General features: G+C 48.6%; 1 protein-coding gene across 13 annotated transcripts in view; it reads left to right on the plus strand.

Moving 5' to 3' along the window:
- UROS (uroporphyrinogen III synthase) overlaps window positions 1-22,444 on the plus strand; it is a 34,447-nt gene that overhangs the window by 3,461 nt on the left and 8,542 nt on the right. For 11 of the 13 annotated variants that reach the window (XR_010935698.1, XM_067709080.1, XM_067709086.1 and 8 more), the window contains exons 2-6: window positions 11,718-11,806; window positions 11,986-12,069; window positions 13,726-13,822; window positions 16,672-16,746; window positions 18,400-18,474. Coding sequence is in view for 12 of the 13 variants with exons in the window: in XM_067709080.1 (XP_067565181.1) it covers window positions 11,718-11,806; window positions 11,986-12,069; window positions 13,726-13,822; window positions 16,672-16,746; window positions 18,400-18,474 (420 nt within the window). In the remaining variant the exon portion in view is untranslated. Of the gene's footprint in view, window positions 1-11,717; window positions 11,807-11,985; window positions 12,070-13,725; window positions 13,823-16,671; window positions 16,747-18,399; window positions 18,475-19,737; window positions 22,440-22,444 lie in introns of those variants that run through there. The other 2 variants (XM_067709083.1, XM_067709078.1) reach the window with 2 other exon arrangements.

Raw genomic sequence — 22,444 nt, forward strand, 5'->3', positions numbered from 1 at the left:
ACCACAACGAAGAGTAGCCCCCTCTTGCTGCAACTAGAGAAAGCCCGCGCACAGTAACAAAGACCCAACTCAGCCAAAAATAAATAAAAGAAAATAAATTTATTAAAAAAAAAAAACGTGCAACATGAGAGCTGTGAGTTCAGTTTCATTTGGGGCTTACTGAGGACTATAGCCCAGGAGACGGCTTTCAGATAGCTTGGAGGAGCTGCTCGGAAGAGGTAGGGGGGAGGTCAGCAAATATATGATTCTGGTAACGGGGGTCCATGCAATCAAGCACACATATCAGTAGAAGGCTGCTGCTAGTCACAAGGAGCTGACATCTCCGTTAGTGATTTTAGTGCTTTTATAGGTATGAGAAGATGCAAGAAATTGGGTTCATAAAATTTTCTCCTGAAAATATCTAACTATTGGAAGGCCTGTTCTGCCAGATTTTCCAGAGCTCAGAGTGCCTCGTTCCTGATCTCTGCCCTGAATTCCTTTCAGGGTGTGTCAAAGGTCAGCGACTGCAGTGGCTGGTAACTTCATTCTTGTAGAGGCAGAGGGCGAACGACATTCTTCAGTTAGCACAGGAGTTTCTTACAGCAGGGAGCTTTCAACTTGGTCACAGGAGTGCAGGGAGAAAGGAATTCCCATGCTGTATTTCTACCACACTTGCAGCTTCAATCTGGATGAGACTATTCTTTTCCCAGAGCTGCCCTATCAGAGTACCACAACCTAGATGGCATAAACAGCAGAAATGTACTGTCTTGGGCTTCCCCGGTGGCGCAGTGGTGAAGAATCCGCCTGCCAATGCAGGGGACACGGGTTCCAGCCCTGGTCCGGGAAGATCCCACATGCTACGGAGCAACTAAGCCCGTGCGCCACAACTACTGAGCCTGCGCTCTAGAGCCCGCGAGCCACAGCTACTGAGCCTGTGTGCCGCAACTACTGAAGACCGCGTGCCTAGAGCCCGTGCTCTGCAACAAGAGAAGCCACTGCGATGAGAAGCCCGCGCACCGCAGCAAAGAGTAGCCCCCCACTCGCCGCAACTAGAGAAAGCCCGTGCACAGCAACGAAGACCCAACGCAACCAAAAATAAATAAATTTTTTTTTTTTTTGCGGTATGCGGGCCTCTCACTGCTGTGGCCTCTCCCGTTGCGGAGCACAGGCTCCGGATGCGCAGCCTCAACGGCCATGGCTCACGGGCCCAGCCGCTCTGCGGCACATGGGATCTTCCCGGACCGGGGCACGAACCCGTGTCCCCTGCATCGGCAGGCGGACTCTCAACCACTGCACCACCAGGGAAGCACTAAATATTTTTTTAAAAAGGAAATATACTGTCTCACAGTTCCAGGGGCTAAAATTCTAAGATCAAGATGTCAGAAGGGTGGGTTCCTTCTGAGGCTGTGAGGGGGAGTCTGTTCCAGGCCCCTCTCCCAGCTGCTGGTGGTTTGCTGGCACACCTCTGACTTTCCTCAGCTTGTAGATGCGTCACCCCGATCTCTGCCTTCATCTTCACTTAACGTTTTCCCTGTATGTCCCTGTGTGTGCAAATTTCCCTTTTTTATAAGGATGCTAGTCATAAATGATTAGGGCTCACCCTAATGACCTCATTTTAACTTGACTGCATCTGCAAATAGCCTATTTCCAAATAAGGTCACATTCTGAGGTCCTGGGGGTTAAAAGAATTCAAAATATAAATTTTGGATTCGGTCCCCCACAGAGGCCAAGTACAGGGGCTTGCCATTTCACTGCTTGCTCTTCATAGCAAGTGACTGGATGACTGGTGTTTGAACTTCTTGATGGGAACAGCTAAAGGAGTCCTGTGTGAAGGTGTACATTGGCCACAGTGACATATTGCTGAGAAGGGGTTGGTTTGTTCACTTTTTGTGAACCCCCTTGCCTGCCCCGATCCCTAGAATACTCCAGGCTCTAGTAAATGAAAAGCATCTTAGCTGGCTTTACCCATCTTAAACGTATTCCGCATGAGTTTGATGCTGAACTCCTTTATTTGTTAATCCCAACAGACCTTCTGTACAAAGTGGTTAGAATAAGGATACTTCACCCTAAATCATCTACCCCAGCAGAATACAAAATCGGAATCAGAGGAGCCCCAGACCCAGAGGTGCACTTTTGAAGCCTTGCTTCCAAATCCTGGCAGTTCGCAGTAGGAAGTACCTTGACTGTCTCTTTCTCAATACTTCGCTTACAGTTCTGTGGTTGTCCATCCTCCCCCACCAGCCTTGGAGTTCCTTGAGGGTGGGCACTAAGTCTGACTTGTCCCTTGCCCAGCATCCAGTACCCAGCATCACAAAGAAGAGACTCAGTGTTTCTTGGGTAAATGAAAGCAATATGGCAGAGCCCCTCTCCTGCCTAATTGAGAGCCAACTTTCTGGCCTGGAAGACCAGCTTGTCCTTTCTTAGTTCTCCTTGTGGCTAAAATTCAGGAGCTTCTACAAGTGGACAAGGCAGAACAAGGTACACCTGGAACCTCAAGGAGAAAGTCATACCAAAGGGCCTTGCTCATTTGCTCCCCAAGTGCATTGCATGGCATTCTTCCCTGACTTGCCTATAATCCAGAATGCCCTTCTCCACGCCTACCCTCGCTCTGGTGTCTCTCACGTGTGTATGTGGGGCAAGGGGAATGCTTCTGGAACCTCTCTTGACCTCACTGCCTCCCTTGCCAGTTATGGCCTTATTTCTCCTACTCTTCTTAATAGCAGTACTCTTCTTATCTACAACTACATCTCTATGTCCACTTTATTCTGTAACTTATTCTGTTATGAACTGAATTTTGCCCCTCAAACTCCTATGTTGAAGCCCTAACCCCCAGTGTGACTGTATTTGGATATAGGGCCTTTAAAGAGGTAATTAAGATTAAATGAGGTCCTAAGGGTAGAGCCCAAGTCCTACAGGACCGGTGGTGTCCTTAAGAGGAGGAGACACCAGGGGTCTCTCTCTGCACAAGCACAGAGGAAAGGCCATGTGAGCACACAGCAAGAAGGCAGCAGTCTACAGGCCAGGAAGAGAGGCCTCACCAGGAACAAACCCTCATGGCACCTTGATCTTGGACTTCTAGCCTCCAGAACTGTGAGAAAATAACTGTCTGTTGTTTAAGCCCACTAGTCAGTGGTGGTCTGTTAATGGCAGCCCAAGCTAAGACACACTCCAATCTGTTTTCCTTCTCCTTTGCCAGGACCCTTCTACCCTGCATCCCTGACTGACATTGTTCGAGTGCTTTAGGGCTCTGTCCTGGACCCCCTTCTTTCCTATCCATAATCTCACACAGTCCCAGGACTTTAAATACCATCTGTACACTGATGACTCCCAAGTCTTTGTCCTTTGACCTGACTCCTTCCCCAAGCCCAAAGCGCCTGCCTGATCTCTCCATTTGGACATCTAATACCAGTACTCTTCAACTTTTAGCACTATGACACAGCTAGTAAATGGTAATATTCAGCACATTTCCATAAATAGACGAGGATTTACAGTTTACAGCTAAAGGCAGTCAGCCCTGGCTGGGGTGGGCGTGGAGGCGATGGGAGTGAGTTCTGGCTGCCCTGGGCTCTACCCAGCTGCCCCCCCAAGGGCTGAGAGGACCCAGACCCCAGGCACACCTGTGAACCTATTCCCAGGACCGCTGACGCTGGCGGAGAAGAGGCATTCTGAAGGATAGTCTGTGTCGTTCTTCACGTCCTGACATGGTGCTACTGTTCTTGCAGTTGTCCAGTTGGAGTCACCTTGATTCCTTTTTCTCTCTACCCTGCGTCCAGTCCAAGTCAATGCTGTTGGCTACACCTTCATAATATATCCAAGTGCAATCACTTTTCCCCACTTCAAATGCCAATCTGGTCCAAGCGCATAACATCTCTCACCGAAAGTGTTCCAGTATCCTCGCTATTTTACTCCTTTCTACCTCCAGGCTTTTCTCCACACACCTGCAAGTGGTCCTGTGAAACTCTAAGTCAGAGCAGGTCAGTCCTGTGCTCAGAATCCTCCAGTGGTATCGCATCTCATTCAGATAATAGGCAAAGTCCTCACCGTAGCCTGAATGGCCCTGCACTGTGGCTCTGAGCCCGGGCCCCGTCTGCCCCCCTTGGAGCTCCCTGGGCTCTGGCCCTGCTGCCTGGCCACCATTCTCATACTTGCCAGACACTGTGTTACTGACACCTCTCATATTTCTTGGACAGGAATAAGAGTCTCCTCATTTCTAGTCCTGTATTTTTTCCATTCCATCAAGCTGTGTAAAACATTTGTGAACATCCATAGCATTATAAGGAAAGTGACTCCGTAATTTACTGTCCAAAATGGGAGACTTTTGAGAGTGCCGTTGGGTGCTGTCAGTAATTACACCAGAACGACAGCTGTAAACTGGGACTGTCTTGGACAGACTGGTATACATGGTCACCTGTATGATCAGGCCATCCAAGATGACTGTTCTCTTACTCTCTGCACATCCCCTGCTCGACCAGTCCCTGCCTCACCTACACCCTACTCACCTGACTGACCTTTCCTCTCAGTTGTAGCGCCTATGATATAATCATTAAATGCCTATGTACCTGCTCCTGGCGCCAGCTGGTGAGTTTTGAAATCTTTGAATCCGAACTATCTCCACTATGATAATTTATCAAAGGGGCGGCGAGGGGCGGCCCCTCTGCTGGTTTCCCATGCAACTGATGAGCCAACCCGATGTCAGTTCTCCCTGTAACTGGTAACCGCCCTCTTCCCCAGGTAGCAAGGACTGCTGCCATGTCCTTCCCACTGTCTGCCACACACGGTGGGGTGTCACTCCAGGACCCCGCTTCAGACACGAAAGATCCCCCGTCCATTCAACTCCTGATGTCTCTGTCGCTGACTCTGGGCTCTCTCTTTGGTCTTGAGGCTGGGCAGGTACAGGGCTTGCAAGCCTTCAGGATGCAGCTGAACTTCGCCCCACCTGTAAGGATAAAAATTCTGACATCTCCCCCACTCTTCCTGCCCAGAATAGAAGAAGACTGGGGTGAAATCCCTTCCTGTGTTAAGTCTCAGGGACTCGGGGTAGAGGGAAATAAATAAAACATAATTAAGGTTAAACCCCAAATGAAAAGCTTCACGGTTGAGTGAAAATGTCATGCTAAGTACTAGTTCACGTGGAGGCTCATCACCCACCAGGAAGGGCTGTGTCGCTTCTTCCAGTCTTTAGATGGTGTGATGGGCATGAGCTGCTGGGGGGAACTGAACTCAGACCCCAAGGCCTGGGCTCAGTACTGGCTCTGCCTCGGACTTCCCGTGTGAGCTCGGGCAGGTCCCCCTGCCACACCCCAACCTCAAATTCCTCAGCTGAAAAGGAAGGATTGGCCATGCTGGGAGCACACACACAGGTGCTTTTTCTTAGGAGATAGTCCTGTAGACAGCACCAAAAATCGGTTCCCCTCTGTCTAGTTGCCTAGGGCTTCTGTAACATACACCACAGAGCACATGGCTTAAGCAAAAGAAGTGTATTGTCTCCCAGTTCCGGAGGCCAGCAGTCTGAAGTCCAGGTGTCTGTGGGGCATGCCTGCCTCCTCTGAAGCTTCTAGGGGAGGCTCCTTCCTTCCTCTTCCAGCTGCTGGGGGGCCCAGGTGTTTCTTGCCTTTGGCAGCGTCTCTGCAGTCTCTGCCTCCTTCACATGGCCTTCTGTCTGCCTCTATCTGTGTCTAGATTTTCTTCTCTAAGGATGCCAGTCGTGTTGGATTAGTCATAGTTATGTGGGACACTCTAATCCACCATGACCTCAGCTTAACCTAGTTACATCAGCAAAGACCCTATTTCCAAGTAAATTCACATTTGTAGGTACCAAGGGTTAGGACTTCTTTGGAGGGAGCACAGTTCAGTCAGTTGTGTCTTCCATGAGAGCTCGGGCATCTACACCTTTTGGGCTGGCTGTATTTCCTCTGTGGTCCTAAGGATGGGAAACCGTGTGGGTGAGAAGTAGCAATGTTTGTCTTTCTCACTCTTGTTGGCTACATTTTGGAGATGACAGGAATGTGGGTTTCTTGAGCTAGGAATGGCAGTCTGCACTGAGCTCTAGAAATATCCCGGTCCTTCCCTTGGCCTGTGAGAAATTGCAGTAATGCCACCATCTAAGCCCCCATGATTGTAGAAAGCAAGCCATTGGACAGAACCTGGGGATTCCAGGCAGGGAGGTCGTTCCTGGTTCACAGAGCAGCTGGTGATCACGTGTGCCTTCACAGGGGCCCAGCTGCCCTGTGAGCCAGGCCTCCCCTGGCGAGTGTTTCCTTTGCTACGAGCTATTTCTGTCACCTGGTCCCTGGGCCTTTGCTGCAGACCCTTGGGCACTGCAGGACGTTTTGGGAATGCCCTTCCCTTTTTGAGAAAGTGTCTGTAGACCTTTCTCTGAGCCTTTGGATTCTGCCCTGGGCTGGATGTGCCCAGTAGTTCAGGAACTGGTACCTGTCCATTATGGGGTGTTAGGGTGAGGGAACACTCTCAGCTTTAAACTCTCAGTTACTGAGAAAAGTACCAGGGTGTTAGCACGGCTATCTGTGTGCACGTATCAGTTGATCCCTTTCTCAGTGAACCTGATGACATGGCCTTTGGCGTGGCCAAGAAGCATCAGCAACGGTTCCTCTTAATTTTATGTTAGAGATGCTTTGAGCAACGGCAGAAAAGGGACAAGGGTAGTATTTGATATTTATTTGTCAAGTCCTGCAGCCCATCTCATGGAATTTCTTAACAGTTATCCCTAAGGCATCAGTTTTATTACCTGAGAGAACCACAGAGTAGAACCCAGAAGAAATATTTTCTGTTTGCAGTGGGTAGATTGGTTTTGCTCTCACATGTTTTCATTACCAAACTAAGCACTTTGCACTAGAGTGATACTTTATGTCTTTTTAAAAATTATCATTAATTAATTAATTTATTTTTGGCCGCGTTGGGTCTTCATTGCTGTGCAGGCTTTCTCTAGTTGCGGTGACCAGGTCATTGCGGTGTGTGGGCTTCTCATCACGGTGGCTTCTCTTGTGGAGCTTGGGCTCTAGGCACGTGGGCTGCAGTAGTTGTGGCTCGCAGGCTTCAGTAGTTGTGGCGCACGGGCTTAGTTGCTCTGCAGCATGTGGGATCTTCCCAGACCAGGGCTCGAACCCGTGTCCCCTGCATCGGCAGGCGGATCCTTAACCACTGTGCCACCAGGGAAGTCCTTTATGTCTTTTTACCTCTCTGTCTTCCCAAGCACTTGGGTGTGCAGCACAGCGCAGGGGTGAGAGCACGGGCTTTGGGGCTGGGCTGCCTGAGTGTGGCAGCTCTGCCACTCATTGGTCCGGGGACTTTGGGTGAGTTTTGTCCCCCATATGCCACAGTCTCCTCATCTATAAAGTGGGATAAACCTCATAGCTTTAATGCATGTAAAGCTTCTAGAACAGTCTCTGGCATGTAGTAAGTGCTCAATTGTTATCTCCTTTGAGTCACTCAGCGGCCTTGGTGGGGCAGAGTTTATTCCCATTTGACAGGGGAGAAAAGATCACATCATGGACAGTAAAGCTGGTCTCTTGGCCCTTCATCCTGTGCTTGTTCTGTGACCCCCACACTTCCCTCCTTGTGTTGCCCCAGAGAGAAAGGGGAAGAGAAAAGGGCAAGCAGAAACCAGGGAAGGAGAGGAGAAGTAAATCCATCAGCAAGACGCCTCCCACTGGAACTAAGATAAACCCAAACTCCCTAACAGGACCGGATGAGGCCTGTCTCCCCACTCTCCGCTGTACATTCCAGCTGCGCAGACCTCTCCCACCCCTCAGGCATGCCAACCTTGGAGCTTAATCCTACTCAGGCACCACGTCTAAGTCTAAGCATTAGGTCCTCGAGAAAGCTATTCTGGCCTCTGTATTAGTTAGGATATGGGTTCCACTGCTCTAACAGAAATCCAAATAGCAATGGCTGAAACAGGATAGAACTCTCCTTTTCTCTGATGTAAAAGCCCTGGCTGGCTGGTGCCTCTGCCATACAAAGGGGTCCTGCTCCTTCCATCACTCCCAGGGCGTTACCCTCCCCTGCAGTAGAAGGGGCTGACCACCTGGCCTGCATTCCCGCCAGCCGGGAGGCAGGAAGGGGAGGGCAGGGGCACAGCACTTCCTGCTAAGGCAGGACCTGGAAGTGTGCACGTCCCTTCGACGTCCATCCTGTCGGCCAGAACCTAGTCACCTGGCCACATCCCGCTACACGTTTTTATCTTGGGCAACCACGTGCACTGTTATTATGAGGGGCTCCATTCATATGAGGGAGAAGGGAAGAGTGGATGTTCGGGGGCAAGTGGCAATCCCTGCCACCCCTCCTAGTCCAAATAAGACTTGCCAGTTATGTTTCCACAGCATCCTGACTTTTCTTTCATAACGCTCATTGCACTGTGACTCTGTCACTATTTTTACTTATTTGTAGTGTATCTGTTTTACCCTCCCATTAATACGAGGGCAGGAATCGTATTATATACCCAGTGCCTGGTTCACAGTAACTGTCTACGAATATTAGTTGACTTCATGATAGGATTACACAGCACAAACCAAGCGTTTAGGTGGGACTCAAAGAAGGAAGACATTTATTTTCATCCTGGTCCCAACCATGTCAAACCAGGCTGTGGACAGACGGTCTCGCATGGAATTACGTCGGTACCTCCTGTTAGCTCTGCCTTCAGTGTGAATCCACGGTCCAGCCTCTTAACTTCCCTGCTCCTGAGACCACCTGCACGCCTAGTCTGTGGTGGCTGCCTTGCCCCAAAGCCTGAGGTCTCTCTGAAGTGTGAATCCCATCGCTGTCACTCCTGCTTCAACCTTCCAGTGGATTCCCATTTCTCATGGAACCAGAGCCCCCCTTATCCTTCGCTCTTGAGCCACGCCTACCCTTCTCTCCTGGGGACACCCCGAGCCCCTTTCTGACACTTGAACATTTCTGCCCCTGCTGTTACCATTCAGATCTCAACTCAGATTCTCCTGCTCAGAGAGGTCGCCCTGGAGAGGTAAACCCACACCCCAGTCACCTCTGCCACGTCACCTCACAGCCTGGAGTGCTTGAACTTGTCCACGCCTCCAACAAATAATGCAGACCGCACCTCCCTGAGGGAGGTCCCAGGCGTCACTGCCTGAGACCACTATAGAAACACTTGTGTGAGAGATTGGCTCCTGGTATCTGAAAGTAGTACTAACAGATGCTTTGGAAACTTGGGGATGTGTATCCTGGAGCCTAGAACCAAGGTGGGGGGAATAGGATAAGGCTGAGTAGGGGTCTGTGGCTGCAGGATGCCTGCTTCACAGCATTACGCTCCCACTTTTTAATCCCCACAATAGTTGCTTGCTTTGCACGCCGCAGCAAGATTTATGCAGAAAATGCCAAGTTCTACCTGCCACTTAGTGACATGCCAGACTCCTGGAGCCCCCAGATTGGAAGGTGTATCAGTCAGGGTTCCACAGAGAAACAGAGCAGTAGGGGATATATGTCAGGAGACTTAGTGCAAGGAATCGCCTTGTGCAGCCGTGAGGGCTGGCGAGGCAGGGCTGAAATCCACCGTGCAAGCTGATGGGAAGGGCAGGCCAGGCTAGGGCACGAGCTGCAGCTGTGGCCACAGGCAAAATTTCTTCTTCCTCAAGGAAACCTCAGTTCTGCTCTTCAGGCCTTTCTTTTAACTGAACCAGGCCCTCGCTGATTACCAAGAATCATCCCTTTTACTAAAAGCCAGCGTGCACGTGGTCTCAGGAGCGGGGAAGTTAAGAAGCGGCTGGACTGTGGATTCATGTTGAAGGCAGAGTTAACAGGATGTACCGACGTAATTCCACACGAAACCATCTGTCCACAGCCTTGTTTGAAATGGTTGGGACCAGAACGAAAATAAGTGTCTTCCTTCTTTGAGTCCCACCTAAACGCTTGTTTGTTCTGTGTGATCCTTTCAGTAAGTCGACTTGATCACATCTCTAAAATACCTGCCCAGCAGCACCTAGGTTAGCATTTGTGAATAAATGGGGAGAACATCCTCACCAAGCTGACACCTAACAGTGACCATCACTGAAAGGGAGATTCCTGATTTCTGTGGGAGACACATTCTGAATAACTTCAGGAAATGATAGAAACGATGCTACTGCCCATTTCCCCAAATGCCCTGTCTCTCTAGCTAACAGCTCGACAGCAGCATTAATTGAACTTGATTTCATAATTATTATTAGTTCACCCCAGTTTGGTTGCTTAGATACAAAGCAATTCATTTGGAGACAATTTTCCTAAGATGTCCCACAGATATTATAACGTTCCAGAAGTATGTTCAGTAATAATTTATAAGTAATGGCTCCCAGAGTTAACACATTTCTGCTCCAAGCAATATACTTTCTTTGACTACTGTCAACCACTGTATAATATTTATTAAGTCACTAACTGGTAGTCTAATGCTACTTGTGCATTTCCAGCAGAGTTTATCTTGCAGGTCTTCAACAGTATTTGATTTGAGGCTTTGGGGATGGATATAATGTGCTTTTACCCCCTTGACACAAAAGGAATTTAATATTTATTGTAAAAAATTGGGGGGTAAAACAGAAAGAGGTAGAGAAGAAAATAATCACCCTAACCTACCACCAAAGAATATTCTTTCGTATATGTGTATATATAAAATCTGTAAATGGTACCTTAATGCAATTCTGAATCCTGTTCTTTTAAACTTAACATTACTTTGTGATTAAATAATCCATATAATTAAGTTGTTTATGAATATTTTAATGATTTCATATAACTGTACCATGATTTATTTAACCATTCTCTCATTGTTAGATGTTTACGTTGTTTCCAGTTATTTGCAATTGTAAAGAATACCAAGATACAGACTTGCAACTAGTAGTTAAATAAGTTCTGGGTGTGGGGGGGCGAATCTAATGCACAGCATGGTGATTATAGTCAACAGTACTGTATTATAAACTTCAGAGGTGCTAAGAGACTAGATATTAATTGTTCACACCACAAAAAAGAAATAATTATGTGAGGTGATGGAGGTGTTAGCTAATGCTACAGTGGTAATCATATTGCAACATACAAATGTATTAAATCACATTGTACACCTTAAACTTACACAATGTTATATGTCAATTAAAAAAAAAAGAAGACCAGGATGAATATCTTTATGTTAATCTTTGCACACATATATGAGTGTCACCTTAGAATTTATTCTTGGAAGTGAAATTATAGGAAGAAGGGGTATGAAGTATAGAAGCCTTTTGATAAATATCAACCAGCTGGTTTCTGGGTTAGAAGATTTTTGAAAAATCCTCTCATGATACTCGACCACATTTATGAAACATCACTTGAGAAATAGAAGAGTCAGTATAGTCATTTCCTAAAGAGCTTATGAGCAACTGAGTATATTTATCTTTAGATGGAAGTAATTATTTATTTCCTTAAAATATAAGATGCTCATTTCTGTATTTGTTATAGATACAACCCAGAATTTGCATCACTTCTCTTCTGTGAGCCTTAAATGTTTAGCTAGGACACTGCCTTTCCCTAATGGCTTTCATCTGCCTTTCCAAGTGATATCAGGTGCCAGCATGCTGTCCCTGGGCCTTATCGGTGACACAGGGTCTCCAGAAGGAACGAGCCCATAAACGCCAAGTCATTGTGTGCGAGGGATGGGCCGCTTCAGCCAGCAGCTGATTACCTGCTCCTGGAGCCCAGCCCAGCTGACACTGCTTAGGAAGAGGCTTTGAGATCTAATTAAGATCCGTTTCCCTGCTCTGTCACAGCACCCCGTAAAGACTGCCAGGCAATAATGAAGGTTCTTTTACTGAAAGACCCTAAGGAGGACGACTGTGGCCAGGATCCCTACATCAGGGTAAGTGCCTGACACACCTGGTCCCCGAAAGCCCAACACTGCCTCGTGATTGAAGTCAAGGGGAGGGTCCATCTGCTAAAACTCTGAGGAACTGGCGCAGAATAAGTTGTGAAATAGGACCTTTTCCTTATTTTCCAAACAACCCTGGCCAATTCAAAACCATATTCTCTTACCTGCAGGAATTAGGATTATATGGACTCGAAGCCACTTTGATCCCTGTTTTATCATTTGAGTTTTGGTCTCTTCCCAGTTTTTTGGAGAAGGTAAGATTCATCAGTGTCTGAGCACCATCGTTTCTGAATGAGACACGTTTGGTTTCTGTAGACTCTTACAGAATTCTAGGGGAAGGACCCATTTGCTAGCCCTCATCTCACTACCCAACTGTAAAACAAGGACGGCACGAGCTCACCTGCTCCAGGACTTGGCTGCTACTGGATCCTCAGCCCGAGCCTCTACCAGCGGCCCCAGAAAGCCACCCAACCTGGAGGTGGGCCCGTAAGGAGGCCCGGGAGAGCCAGTCATGCTGAGGCACCAAGCCTGTGCTGCTCTTGGCCACGCAGACCCTTCACCTTCCTCCTGTCATTCAGTCCACGCCCCTGACCTCAGCGAAGCGCAGAAGAGCCGTTGTTTCTCCCCAGGTTGGGCAGCTTGGCGGAGTTCTCCAGCAGATAAGAGGGAGAGTTGGGACTGCTTCCATGTATGGAGCGATAGTTATGGCCAGGGAAAGTCCCAGGAAAGCCCTCCAAATGCTTCCAACTAAAGATTCAGGGCCCAGCACCCCAGGCCCCATCAGTGTGCACCCTGTCACCGGACATCTCCCCGGGGGCACCGTTCTGGACACGTGGGCCCAGAGCCAGGGCGGCTTCATGGGACTGGTGTGCCCAGCCCTGCCCACCGGGCTCCCAGGCCGCTGTGAGCATCAGGTTCACCCCCGTGCTCTGCATGTCAGAGCCCACCTGTCACTCTGCAGAGGACCTCTCTGCTATCTCCCTTTGCTCTGAGCTGAAGATTGAATTATTCATTCAACAGTCTACTCAGCAAACATTGATTTGGCATCTGCCCTGGGTCTGTGTGCTGTGAGGAATGTATAAGGGACCCACATCGCATGCTCTTCTGTAAGCAGCTTTAACAGGGAACCAGAGCTCATCATTTGAAATCTTTGCTAGGCCCCTGTGCTCAGAAAAATACTAGAGTCTCTGTGGGAGCTTCTCCATCACCCCCAGCCAGTTTGTTTCATGAGGGGCTTCCTGGACTCCCTCTCTGAAGCTCCTGTTGGGCAGTGAGCGAGCGCACGGGCTTGGGAATCATAGGGGCATGTGCTCAAGTGCCGGCTCTGCCCCTCACCTTGGACTAGTTCTTTATCCTCGCCAAGCCTCTGTGTCTTAATCCGTGCGATGCAAATAGTGCCACCCGTCTCACAGGGCACTTTCACAGATTCAGTGCAGGATTATGTGTATAACAGCCCAGTGCCCAGCTCAGAATACGTGTTCAATAGATTTTATCACCATTTTTATGCTCAAAAACCAGGGCTTCAGCATGGATATCACTCCTTGAATGTTCCAGCTTTCTTATGGATGCAGGTCAAGTCTACCGTCCTGCCTGCACCCCAGCCACACCCAGACTGAGTCACATTGTCCCTTGGCTCCGTTACACCTGCCACCCTGCATCACACTGGCCTCTCCCTCCCCAAGACTGTGTGAGCTCCTTGAGGGAAATGCTGTGAATTTACCTGTATGTCCTTAAAGGCCTAGAGTAGTTCCAGGCGCATAGTAAGCTCTGTCTTGAGTGGATGGATGGATGGATGGATGGATGGATGGATGGAATTAGTTTGCCTTCTACTATTGTGAAGCATTTAGAATTCTGGAAAGTGTTGAACTTGGCTATCATATAAAATGCCTTTGCTGTTGTTTGGTGTGCAGCTGTCTCACCCTGAAGGTTACGGGGGCCTCATTTTTACCAGCCCCAGAGCAGTGGAAGCAGTGGAGCTATGTTTGGAGAAAGACAATAAAACCGAAGGTAAGGGTGGGTCTGCTGTGAATGCCACTGGACTTTGCTTTGTCCTGTTGGTGATACTAGATTCCAGAAATAGCTGGACTTCAGGTTTGAGAAAGTGCAATGACTTTTAGTCAAAAACTATTTAGGTACCAAGTTACTTCGTGTTTTTGGAACCTTTGGAGGGAGCAGAAGATGAAATTCCTTCTTCTAAGCTGTTTCTTAGTGTCCCACACAGAACGACATGTTACATGGTAGCCTTCTGACCGGGGTGAGCGCTTCGTGGCACTGTGTCACCAGGAAGCAGGAGACGGTGCTACCTCCTAAATGCCCAGACGGGTGCCGCTGTGGGGGGTCTCCACGTGCACCCACCAGGTGGTCACAGTATGTGGGCGCCAGTCTCTTTCCTCACAGGGACGTTGGGAAGGTCCAACAGCACATGAGAACAGTGCGTGCCGAGCCAGCACTCGATGATGTGACCCCGCCCAGGCCTCCTTCTCGCTTCCTTCCCTCTCTGCCAGAGCCCGGCTCTCAGACTGAACACCACCTTAGTCTGTCCCATCAGACAGCTTTGAGCTAACATGTGTGGCGTGCCTGCTGTATGCCAGGCTCTATATTAGCTTGACGTTCGCAATCTCATTCAATCCTGGACCAGCCAGAGACTCACCTACCGTGGTCCTCATTTTACAGATAAGAATGCTGAGGCTTGGGGAGAGTCAGCACCTGTCCAAGGCCCTGGAGCCCGTCTGTCAGGCCGGACCAGCTCCAGTTATACTAACAGGGGGAGGCAGCGGGACGGGTGGTTATCAAAGGGCTTTGCAGTCAGTTAGGCCTGGCCTCAGATGGCCATTCTGACCTTGGCGGCTTCCTTGACCTCGCTGAGCCTCAGTTTCCTTGTTTGTAAAGTGGGCACAATAATACTTGCATCCCAGGATCGTCACTTCTACCACTAGTTAGAGCTCCTCTAGGGCCTACCGTGTGCCACACCAGGCCCTGGCTGCTTTATCCGTGAGGTAGGTATGGTTAGTATCCCCGCCTGACAAATGAGGAGCCTGTGGAGCAGAGGGCATGAAACTCTCCAAGACCACACGGTCTGTAAGTCACAGTTTTAAGATTCTAGCTGCGGAGTCTGAGTCCCAAAGTGAAGCATTCAGGACATCTCCTGGTGCGTGGTGACACTGAGCAAGTGACAGTGCAGAGTGGTCCTTATCTTTACAGTCAATTAGGCTTTCATTATAGCCAAAACAATCACCAACTCTGTGATTTCATATACGCAGTTACCTCCTATTGAGGAGAAAGTCTAACGCTTTTCTTAGGGATGAGGACTTGTGCTGTCCAATCCTCAAGGCAACTCAGAACCGGAAGTACTGTTATTTCCAAAATGGAGAAAGAAGACTCGAGATGGAGAAGCGTGTGTATTCTCTCCCAGTGGTGCTTCAGGAATCTTGGTCTTACAGTTGTGCTTTCCCTTTTGTATGTGTTTTGAGGATGAAGATGATGAAAAAGAAAAAATCCCCAGCATGGACACTATAACTTTTTATAATGCTTTATAGTTTAAAAAGCATTTTCCCATACATTTTCTTTTTTTCTTTTTTTTGATTGAAGTATAGTTGGTGTACAATATTATATAAGTTACAGGTGTACAATATAGTCCATACATTTTCTTATTTTGATTGTTACAACAACTTTATGAATACAGGCAGGAGAGGTGTAGTTAATCCCCGTTATCTCGACAGGGAAACAGAGGAGGTGGGTCAGCTGACTTGCGAGGAACGAGCCCAAGTTAAGGGGCAGAGCCAGCTCTGAAGCCGGGCATTCTGATTTCACCCAGGACTTGCTCCAACTCATATCTGCTATGATGCTTGGAGAATGGTTTGTTCACATGCTGTAGATAATGTTTAAATAAATATTATTTACGTTTGTGGGGTAGGAAAGGAAAGAAGGTGAAACTCAGTCTTTTATCGCTTTTTAAAAGGGAATTTCTCACGGGAGTGTAAAGGGTAGAGTAACACTATTGAATTTAAGGGAAAATTACACTCATAGTCAGATCTTAGGAAGGAAGAACCAGTGTTTCCTTATCTTCTAAAAGGATGTTGAATGCCAAGTGGCCTTGTGATACATTTATACTATCCACTTTCTCTTGGTTTTTCTTTAATCCATATTTAAAGATGTTTATTTTTTGTCATCAGATGATAGTGTTCTCTATTAAATTGTGTTTGTTTATGAACCTGATATTTATTCTCTTCTTTGACCTAATAGATAAATGAGCCTTCCCATCTGAGATGACAGTTTCTTGACTGCTTTCAGATTTATATCCCGGATAAAACCAGTCATATTGCTTTATTAGACATTTAAGTTGCCTCTTTTTCACGACCAGTAATTTTTTCTTTAAAAGTCTAGATTATGGGGGGACATCCCTGGCTGTCCAGTGGTTAGGACTCAGCACTTTCACTGCCATGGCCCCGGGTTCAGTCCCTTGCTAAGATCCCGCAAGCTGCGTAGCACGGCCAAAAAAAAAACAGAAAAAAGTCTAGATTTTTGAATTTTAATATTACCATGCAAATTAATTCTTCAAGTTATGTTTACTAGTATGCACTAAAAATCCTTCTAGTGCCAACTGTGGAAGTGATTTGATACTTAATGCCTTCAATAAGGAAGGCATGTTGAAACATTTGCCAAAGTGATTTTAAAAATTTTGCCTGTGGAATATGGACAATATAAAAATGGATTTTAGTTTGAGATGCTGTTCTTTCTATTTGGTTATTAATAATTTTCCTTGCTCACAAGTTTTTAGGATGAACAAACAGCCTTGGGCAGCAGTCCAAATGGCCGCTTTGGTATTTGCAACTCACATCAAATTTCATGTTTTACAGTCTGGAGAAAGTCTCTGCAAGAAAAATGGAATGCTAAGTCAGTGTATGTGGTGGGAAATGCTACTGCTTCTCTAGGTAAGCAGTCAAGGTACAAATAAAACACCAAAGAATGACTGTGATATTGTGATTATAATAAGAAATATATATTTGGTCTTTGTCCCTGTTCCTGGCACAGAGCTCCTAAAACCCTTGGAATTTCCTGAGTGATAAAAAAGATAAGGTGGGGCTTCCCTGGTGGCGCAGTGGTTGAGAGTCCGCCTGCCGATGCAGGGGACACGGGTTCGTGCCCCGGTCCGGGAGGATCCCACAAGCCACGGAGCGGCTGGGCCCGTGAGCCATGGCTGCTGCGCCTGCGCGTCCAGAGCCTGTGCTCCGCAGCGGGAGAGGCCACAGCAGTGAGAGGCCCGTGTACCGCAAAAAAAAAAAAAAAAAAAAGATAAGGTGTACTTTGTTATTCATAACAAACCTCTTTCAACTCCACCTGAGATGACTTTAATGGGGTGACTTTTGGAAAACCCCTTAAATTGGAGGCTAGTTGCCATGGGAACCAATCCTCCGATTAGAGTAGGAACTTTCAGCCTCATGCCCTCCCTGCCTCCTACTTCCAGGGAGAAGACATCAGCCAGAGGTTGAATTAATCAATCAATTATGGCTGTGTATGAAGCTGCCATAAAAATCCAGAAGGACAGTAATGCGGAGGGTGCTGGGAGGCTGGAGCCAGGAGAGGGCACGGAAGCTCAGGCCCTCCCTGCATACCTGCCTGCTGCACCTCTTCCATCTGGCTGTTCATTTACACCCTTTGAAATATCCTTTGTAATAAATCTGCAGTAGTTAGTAAACCATCTTCCTGAGTTCTGTGAGCTGTTCTAGCAAATGATCCAACCCAAGGAGTGGGTTGTGAGAACCCCGATTTAGAGCTGGTCAGTCAGAAGCACAAGCAGAGAGCTGGGTCTGAAGTGGGAGCAGTTTGTGGGACTGAGCCTTCCATCCTCGGGATTTGACGCTACCTCCCAGTAGAGAGTGTCAGACTTGAGTTCACTTGTAGGACACCTAGCTGAGAACTGGAGAATTGCTTGGTGTGGAAAACCCACACATTGGGTAACCAGAGTGCAGACGTGTGGTGATGAGAGCAGAGAAGGAAAAGAGGAGGTTTCCTTCCACACTGACTTAGCTTTGTTCATTGAACACTATAGTTCAGTTTAAAACATGATTTTTTTCCTTTTTAAATTTACAAAAAGTAATTAATTAGTTAACTATATAATGCTGCTGATAAGGGTGCGGTGAAACAAATGTATTCAAATATTGCTAAATGGCATTGAAATTTGGTTCACATCTTTTGAGAAGTACTTGGTTGGCATGTATTCAAAAGCTTTGCCAAAATTGTTGTATCCTTTGGCCCACTAATCCCTTTGCTGGTAAAATCTGTCCAAGCTGTTTCGAAGAAGACTTACAGAGAAGTTATAAATACAAGGCAAGGAACAATTTTTCCTGAACCTTTTGAAACTAAGTTGCTGATAATGATGCCTTACCATCCAAAGCCACAGGTCTAGGGAGGGCAGGGCTGGGACCCAGCTCCCTCTCGTCTCCCTACACCAGCCTCCAAGGGGAGACTTTCTCCATGTCATTTGTAAGGCATGTGCCTTTGTACTTGCACATTTTAAAAACAACACAGGAACAGGACTTTAATAACCATGTAAAGAAATATATTTTGTTGTTGTTGTTTTCCAGTGAATAAAATTGGCCTGCATACAGAAGGAGAAAACTGTGGAAATGCAGAAAAGCTTGCAGAGTACATTTGTTCTAGTAAGTAGAACAAGGTCGCCCCAAATGAAGCCCATTTATTTTTGTTGGTCGGTCTCACAACCAGCGCCTCGGGAAAGGGCCACCTCCTCGGTGATGATGCTGATACTGTGGCTGATGGGTGTGTGCCGCTCCAAGACCGTGGCTGCCTTGTATCTGCATCTGTCTGTGCTGGTCTGAGATCCAGCCTACTGCCCTCCACCCCCTCCACCCAAGGACTTGAGACAACTTGAACGTGACACAGAATAAAAGGGCTGGAGACAAAACCAGAAGCAAGACCCTCTGCAGGGATTGTAAGGGGAGTGGAAGCAGCAGAAGCTGCCGGCACCGTCCCTCTGTCTGCCGGCTCCCCGCCTTCCTGGTAGGAGTCTCTTCCCTGTCCGAATTCCCCCCCCCACAAAGCCCGCTCCCCCTAAAGAGCCCACTCAGCCCCCCATAAGCTCATCACTGGGCAGCATATGGGCTGAGACTTAAAATGGCAAGGGTTCTGGGGATACTTGTGTTTAACTAAGGATTAAGCTTTAATTATGAACGTTTCGGCTTCTGACGAAACATGGGCCAAGATTTTTGGAGCAGAACTCTCCGAGAGAGAGGACGGAGAGGCTCGATATGTACTTGCAGGGGAGCCCCACCTCCAAGTTGTGTGTCCCAGTCTCTCCCCTACACGTCTGATCCAACTGCACACACATGCTCTTGTGTCCTTGTCACTTGGATCCCTCCCTGAGAGATGTGTGACATCAGACCCCCACGTGAAAGATGACACAGAACCAGCTTGCCTTCTGTCACTGAGAGGGAATCAGAGCTTCGCTCCTCGGGGTCAGGGGGTGTGGAACTGTCTGCGAGGGCCAGATACGCCGTCTTTGCGGCCACATCCTCTGCCCGTCGTAGCATGAGAGCAGCCGTAGACCATGGGCTGGGTTCTGACCTGGGTTTGCGGTTTGCAGACCCTTTCTAGAGCTTGCTGAGCTAGAAGACAGGGCCAGGTTGGCTGCTGACGCCTGAGGTTTTGCTCTGAGGTGGTGCCAGGAGAGGGGTGTCTTCTCTGCCCCTGGGGTGGTGGTTTCAGGGTGGGCAGGGAGCCAGGACACCTTAACCAGGAATTTTTACGGCTTCTGGGACCGTGGTGCGTGGTTTTGTGTCTGGGCGTGGTGTGTAAGAACATTTCTTCTCCAGGTAACGATCTCTAAAGTCTGAGGAGGCCTTCCTGTCACGAGCCAGTGCTGTTGGTGAAGGTTCTCAAGCTCGTGTGTTTCTGTTGACCCCTAGGAGCTGGACCTGAAAAAGTCGCACATCCTCCACTTCCCCGTGGACCAGGCCCCCTGGAGCTCAGGCAGGGGATGGCAGAGGGACTTCCCAGGTTCCCAGTTGGCTCTCCTTTCTCCCCTTTTCTTTTAAGAACTATTTTATTTCCTCTTTCCTGGGTCACTGTATGCGCTGTGTTAACATCGAGGACGAGACGTTCCTGGGTGGTCAGCGTGTTCCTGACGCGCCCCCTGCCTCGCCTCATTTGGTCCTCACTACCGTCCACTGCAGGCTGCACAGTCCAGTATGGCAGCCAGGAGCCACATGTGCCTATTTAAATATAAATCAATTTAAATTAATCGAAATAAAAACGTGGCTCCCCCGTCACACCAGGCACAGGCCACAGCTCAGCTGTCACTGGCGGCTCAGGCACCACAGGGGCAGCCTAGGGGCACCCAGCATCACCCAGCGCTCTTCTCAATGGTGCTGTTGTCCAGGCTACGGGGACCGAGTGACCATCCAAGGTCCCAGAGCTGGGAGGGGACAGGCGGGAGGGCAGACTCCACACGGCACGGCCAGTGTCCACCCCGTGGGTCCTAATGAGTCTTCAGTTCGCACTTGGAATAGCATCCACATGAGAGTCCGTCTGACGCTGGCAGGACGCTCTCCTCGGTTCTCCCCAGGCGTTAATGATTTTCTCCCCCAGTCAGCTCTGAAGCTTGATCTTTAAAAGCCAAGAATCTACTTCCAGTGCTTGGAGTAAACAGGCCAGTTCATAGTTATTCCTTATTTATTTTACTTAAACACTTATTTATTCTGTCACAGGCACTGTTATAAGCGCCTAAAGCTATTAGCTCATTTAATCTGAAAGCTCGTAGTTCTGACAGACGGTTCTTCCCTCCTGGGCTATCTCCGCTAAGGGAAAAGGAAGTATCAATACAAGTTAAGTGGTCCAAGGTAGAAGAGCATTTCAACATTTTGAGAGAGAGCGAAGGAGGGGGAGGGTGTCAGAAGCAGACAGATTGTGCGGGTTATTTGAACTGTCCCCCTGGACTTGCGCTGAGCTGACCAAGGGCTTGTCCCTGCAGCCTCGCCCACTTGCTGGGCTCTCCTTCTGTCGCCCAGTCAGTCTCGTGGTCCTAATTACCTATGTTAAGTGCCCACCGCCTGCACAACTGGACCCTCCCTCACAGCAGGCCTGAGAGGGCACGGTCATCGCAGTCATGGAGGGCGTGAGAGTTCTACAGACACTCACGTCTCCTCCAGCGAAATGACATTTACGCGCTCAGTCTAGTTCTTAATCACCAGCAGTGACTGTGTACAGAGCTCCCGCTCCAGCTGCATAACATCCTCTTAGGACTTTCAACACAGCTGCTGTCCTCAGCCCGACAGCCCAGCGGGCCAGGCCCCCTGCCCGTTAAAGGAACGCGGAGCAGAGCGTCTGAGCCCCGTGGTTCGCCATCCCGCGTCGGGTTAGACCCCTGCCGGGCCCCTGTCGCTCCCTGTCGTCCTGGGGACACCTCACCTCTCACCCCTGTGTAATCAACCGGCTTTTACATTGGCCTATTTAGCTTTGGCCTGTTTGGGTTAAAAATCAGTAGGCAGTGAGGTCATCCCAAAAAGGAAATTTTTTTAAAATAATGAATCATTTATGTTCCATAAACGATCTTATGACAAAGAGGAAGGGTTGGGTGGTTGAGCTATGCCGTTTTTGGAGATGCTGTCAGTTCACATGGTGATGAGATGGGCCAGAGAGGTCCTCATCCACCAGAGTTTGTTTCCCGTAAATGTACCCAGTAATCTGCTCCATTGTTCAGTCATGGAAGCGTCCCGTGAGGAGTTTTGCTCAGGACATAATCCATTCGGGAGTGCTTTGGCTTCTTGGAGGAGGTTAGCACCCAGGAAGTACAGTCACGGGATGTCTCTCCTCTCCTGCGGCAGGTCTCAACCAGGACATTTTCAGGTTTTCCTCCCTTGTGCTGCTATGGTGGTGCTTTGCCATGAAGCCAGCTGAGCTGGTTGGTCCTGCTCGGCCTGCCTCTCCACCGGGCACTGGGGGTGCAGTGGGAAAAAGATGCCTGCCCTGCACCAGGATGTGCGTCCAACTCCCCATCTCCCTAGTAGTGACCAGCAGTCAGAGAACACAGATGAGCAGCTCAGTGCTCTGCTGGACCCGCAGAAGAAAGGCTGTGAAGGGCCGATTCTGGAATCTTCCGGAAGCCCCTTGCACACCCCTGGGGTTGAGGCTGCAGGAAAAGTAGGCCCCTGGTTTGGCTGCTGTCCTACAGCTGCCCCACAGCAGGTGCTGGGGAGGGTCTGTGGGAGCCGCTTTGGCCCCTAGGCTCCTGGACACGCCACCACCAAACACACACACGGACACACACACACTGGAGGGACACCTGGGCTCTGGTTCAGAATAGCACCTGGTCATGGCTTTGAAAGTGTGTCATGAGGGATGGCATCTATACTGCGTGAAAACATTTCCTCACACTGGAAAAGAGAAAGCGGTGAACATCTGTTATCTACAGTATATTTAAAAGTTTTCCAATTGCTTGTGTTCTTTTATGTCGGTACTGTACTTACAGAGCCGTTTAAATAAAACACTCGCTGGTTTGTAATTATTGGACAACTTGAAATAAGGACGCCTACAGTCATTCCTGTTGTTTAGCTGGGCCTTCGTGGAGATGGTGCCGGAGGGGGAGAGCTTGGCTTGTTCCCCCCTCTGATTGCA

Source organism: Pseudorca crassidens, chromosome 16 (assembly GCF_039906515.1).
Source record: "Pseudorca crassidens isolate mPseCra1 chromosome 16, mPseCra1.hap1, whole genome shotgun sequence".
Taxonomy (NCBI): domain Eukaryota; kingdom Metazoa; phylum Chordata; class Mammalia; order Artiodactyla; family Delphinidae; genus Pseudorca; species Pseudorca crassidens.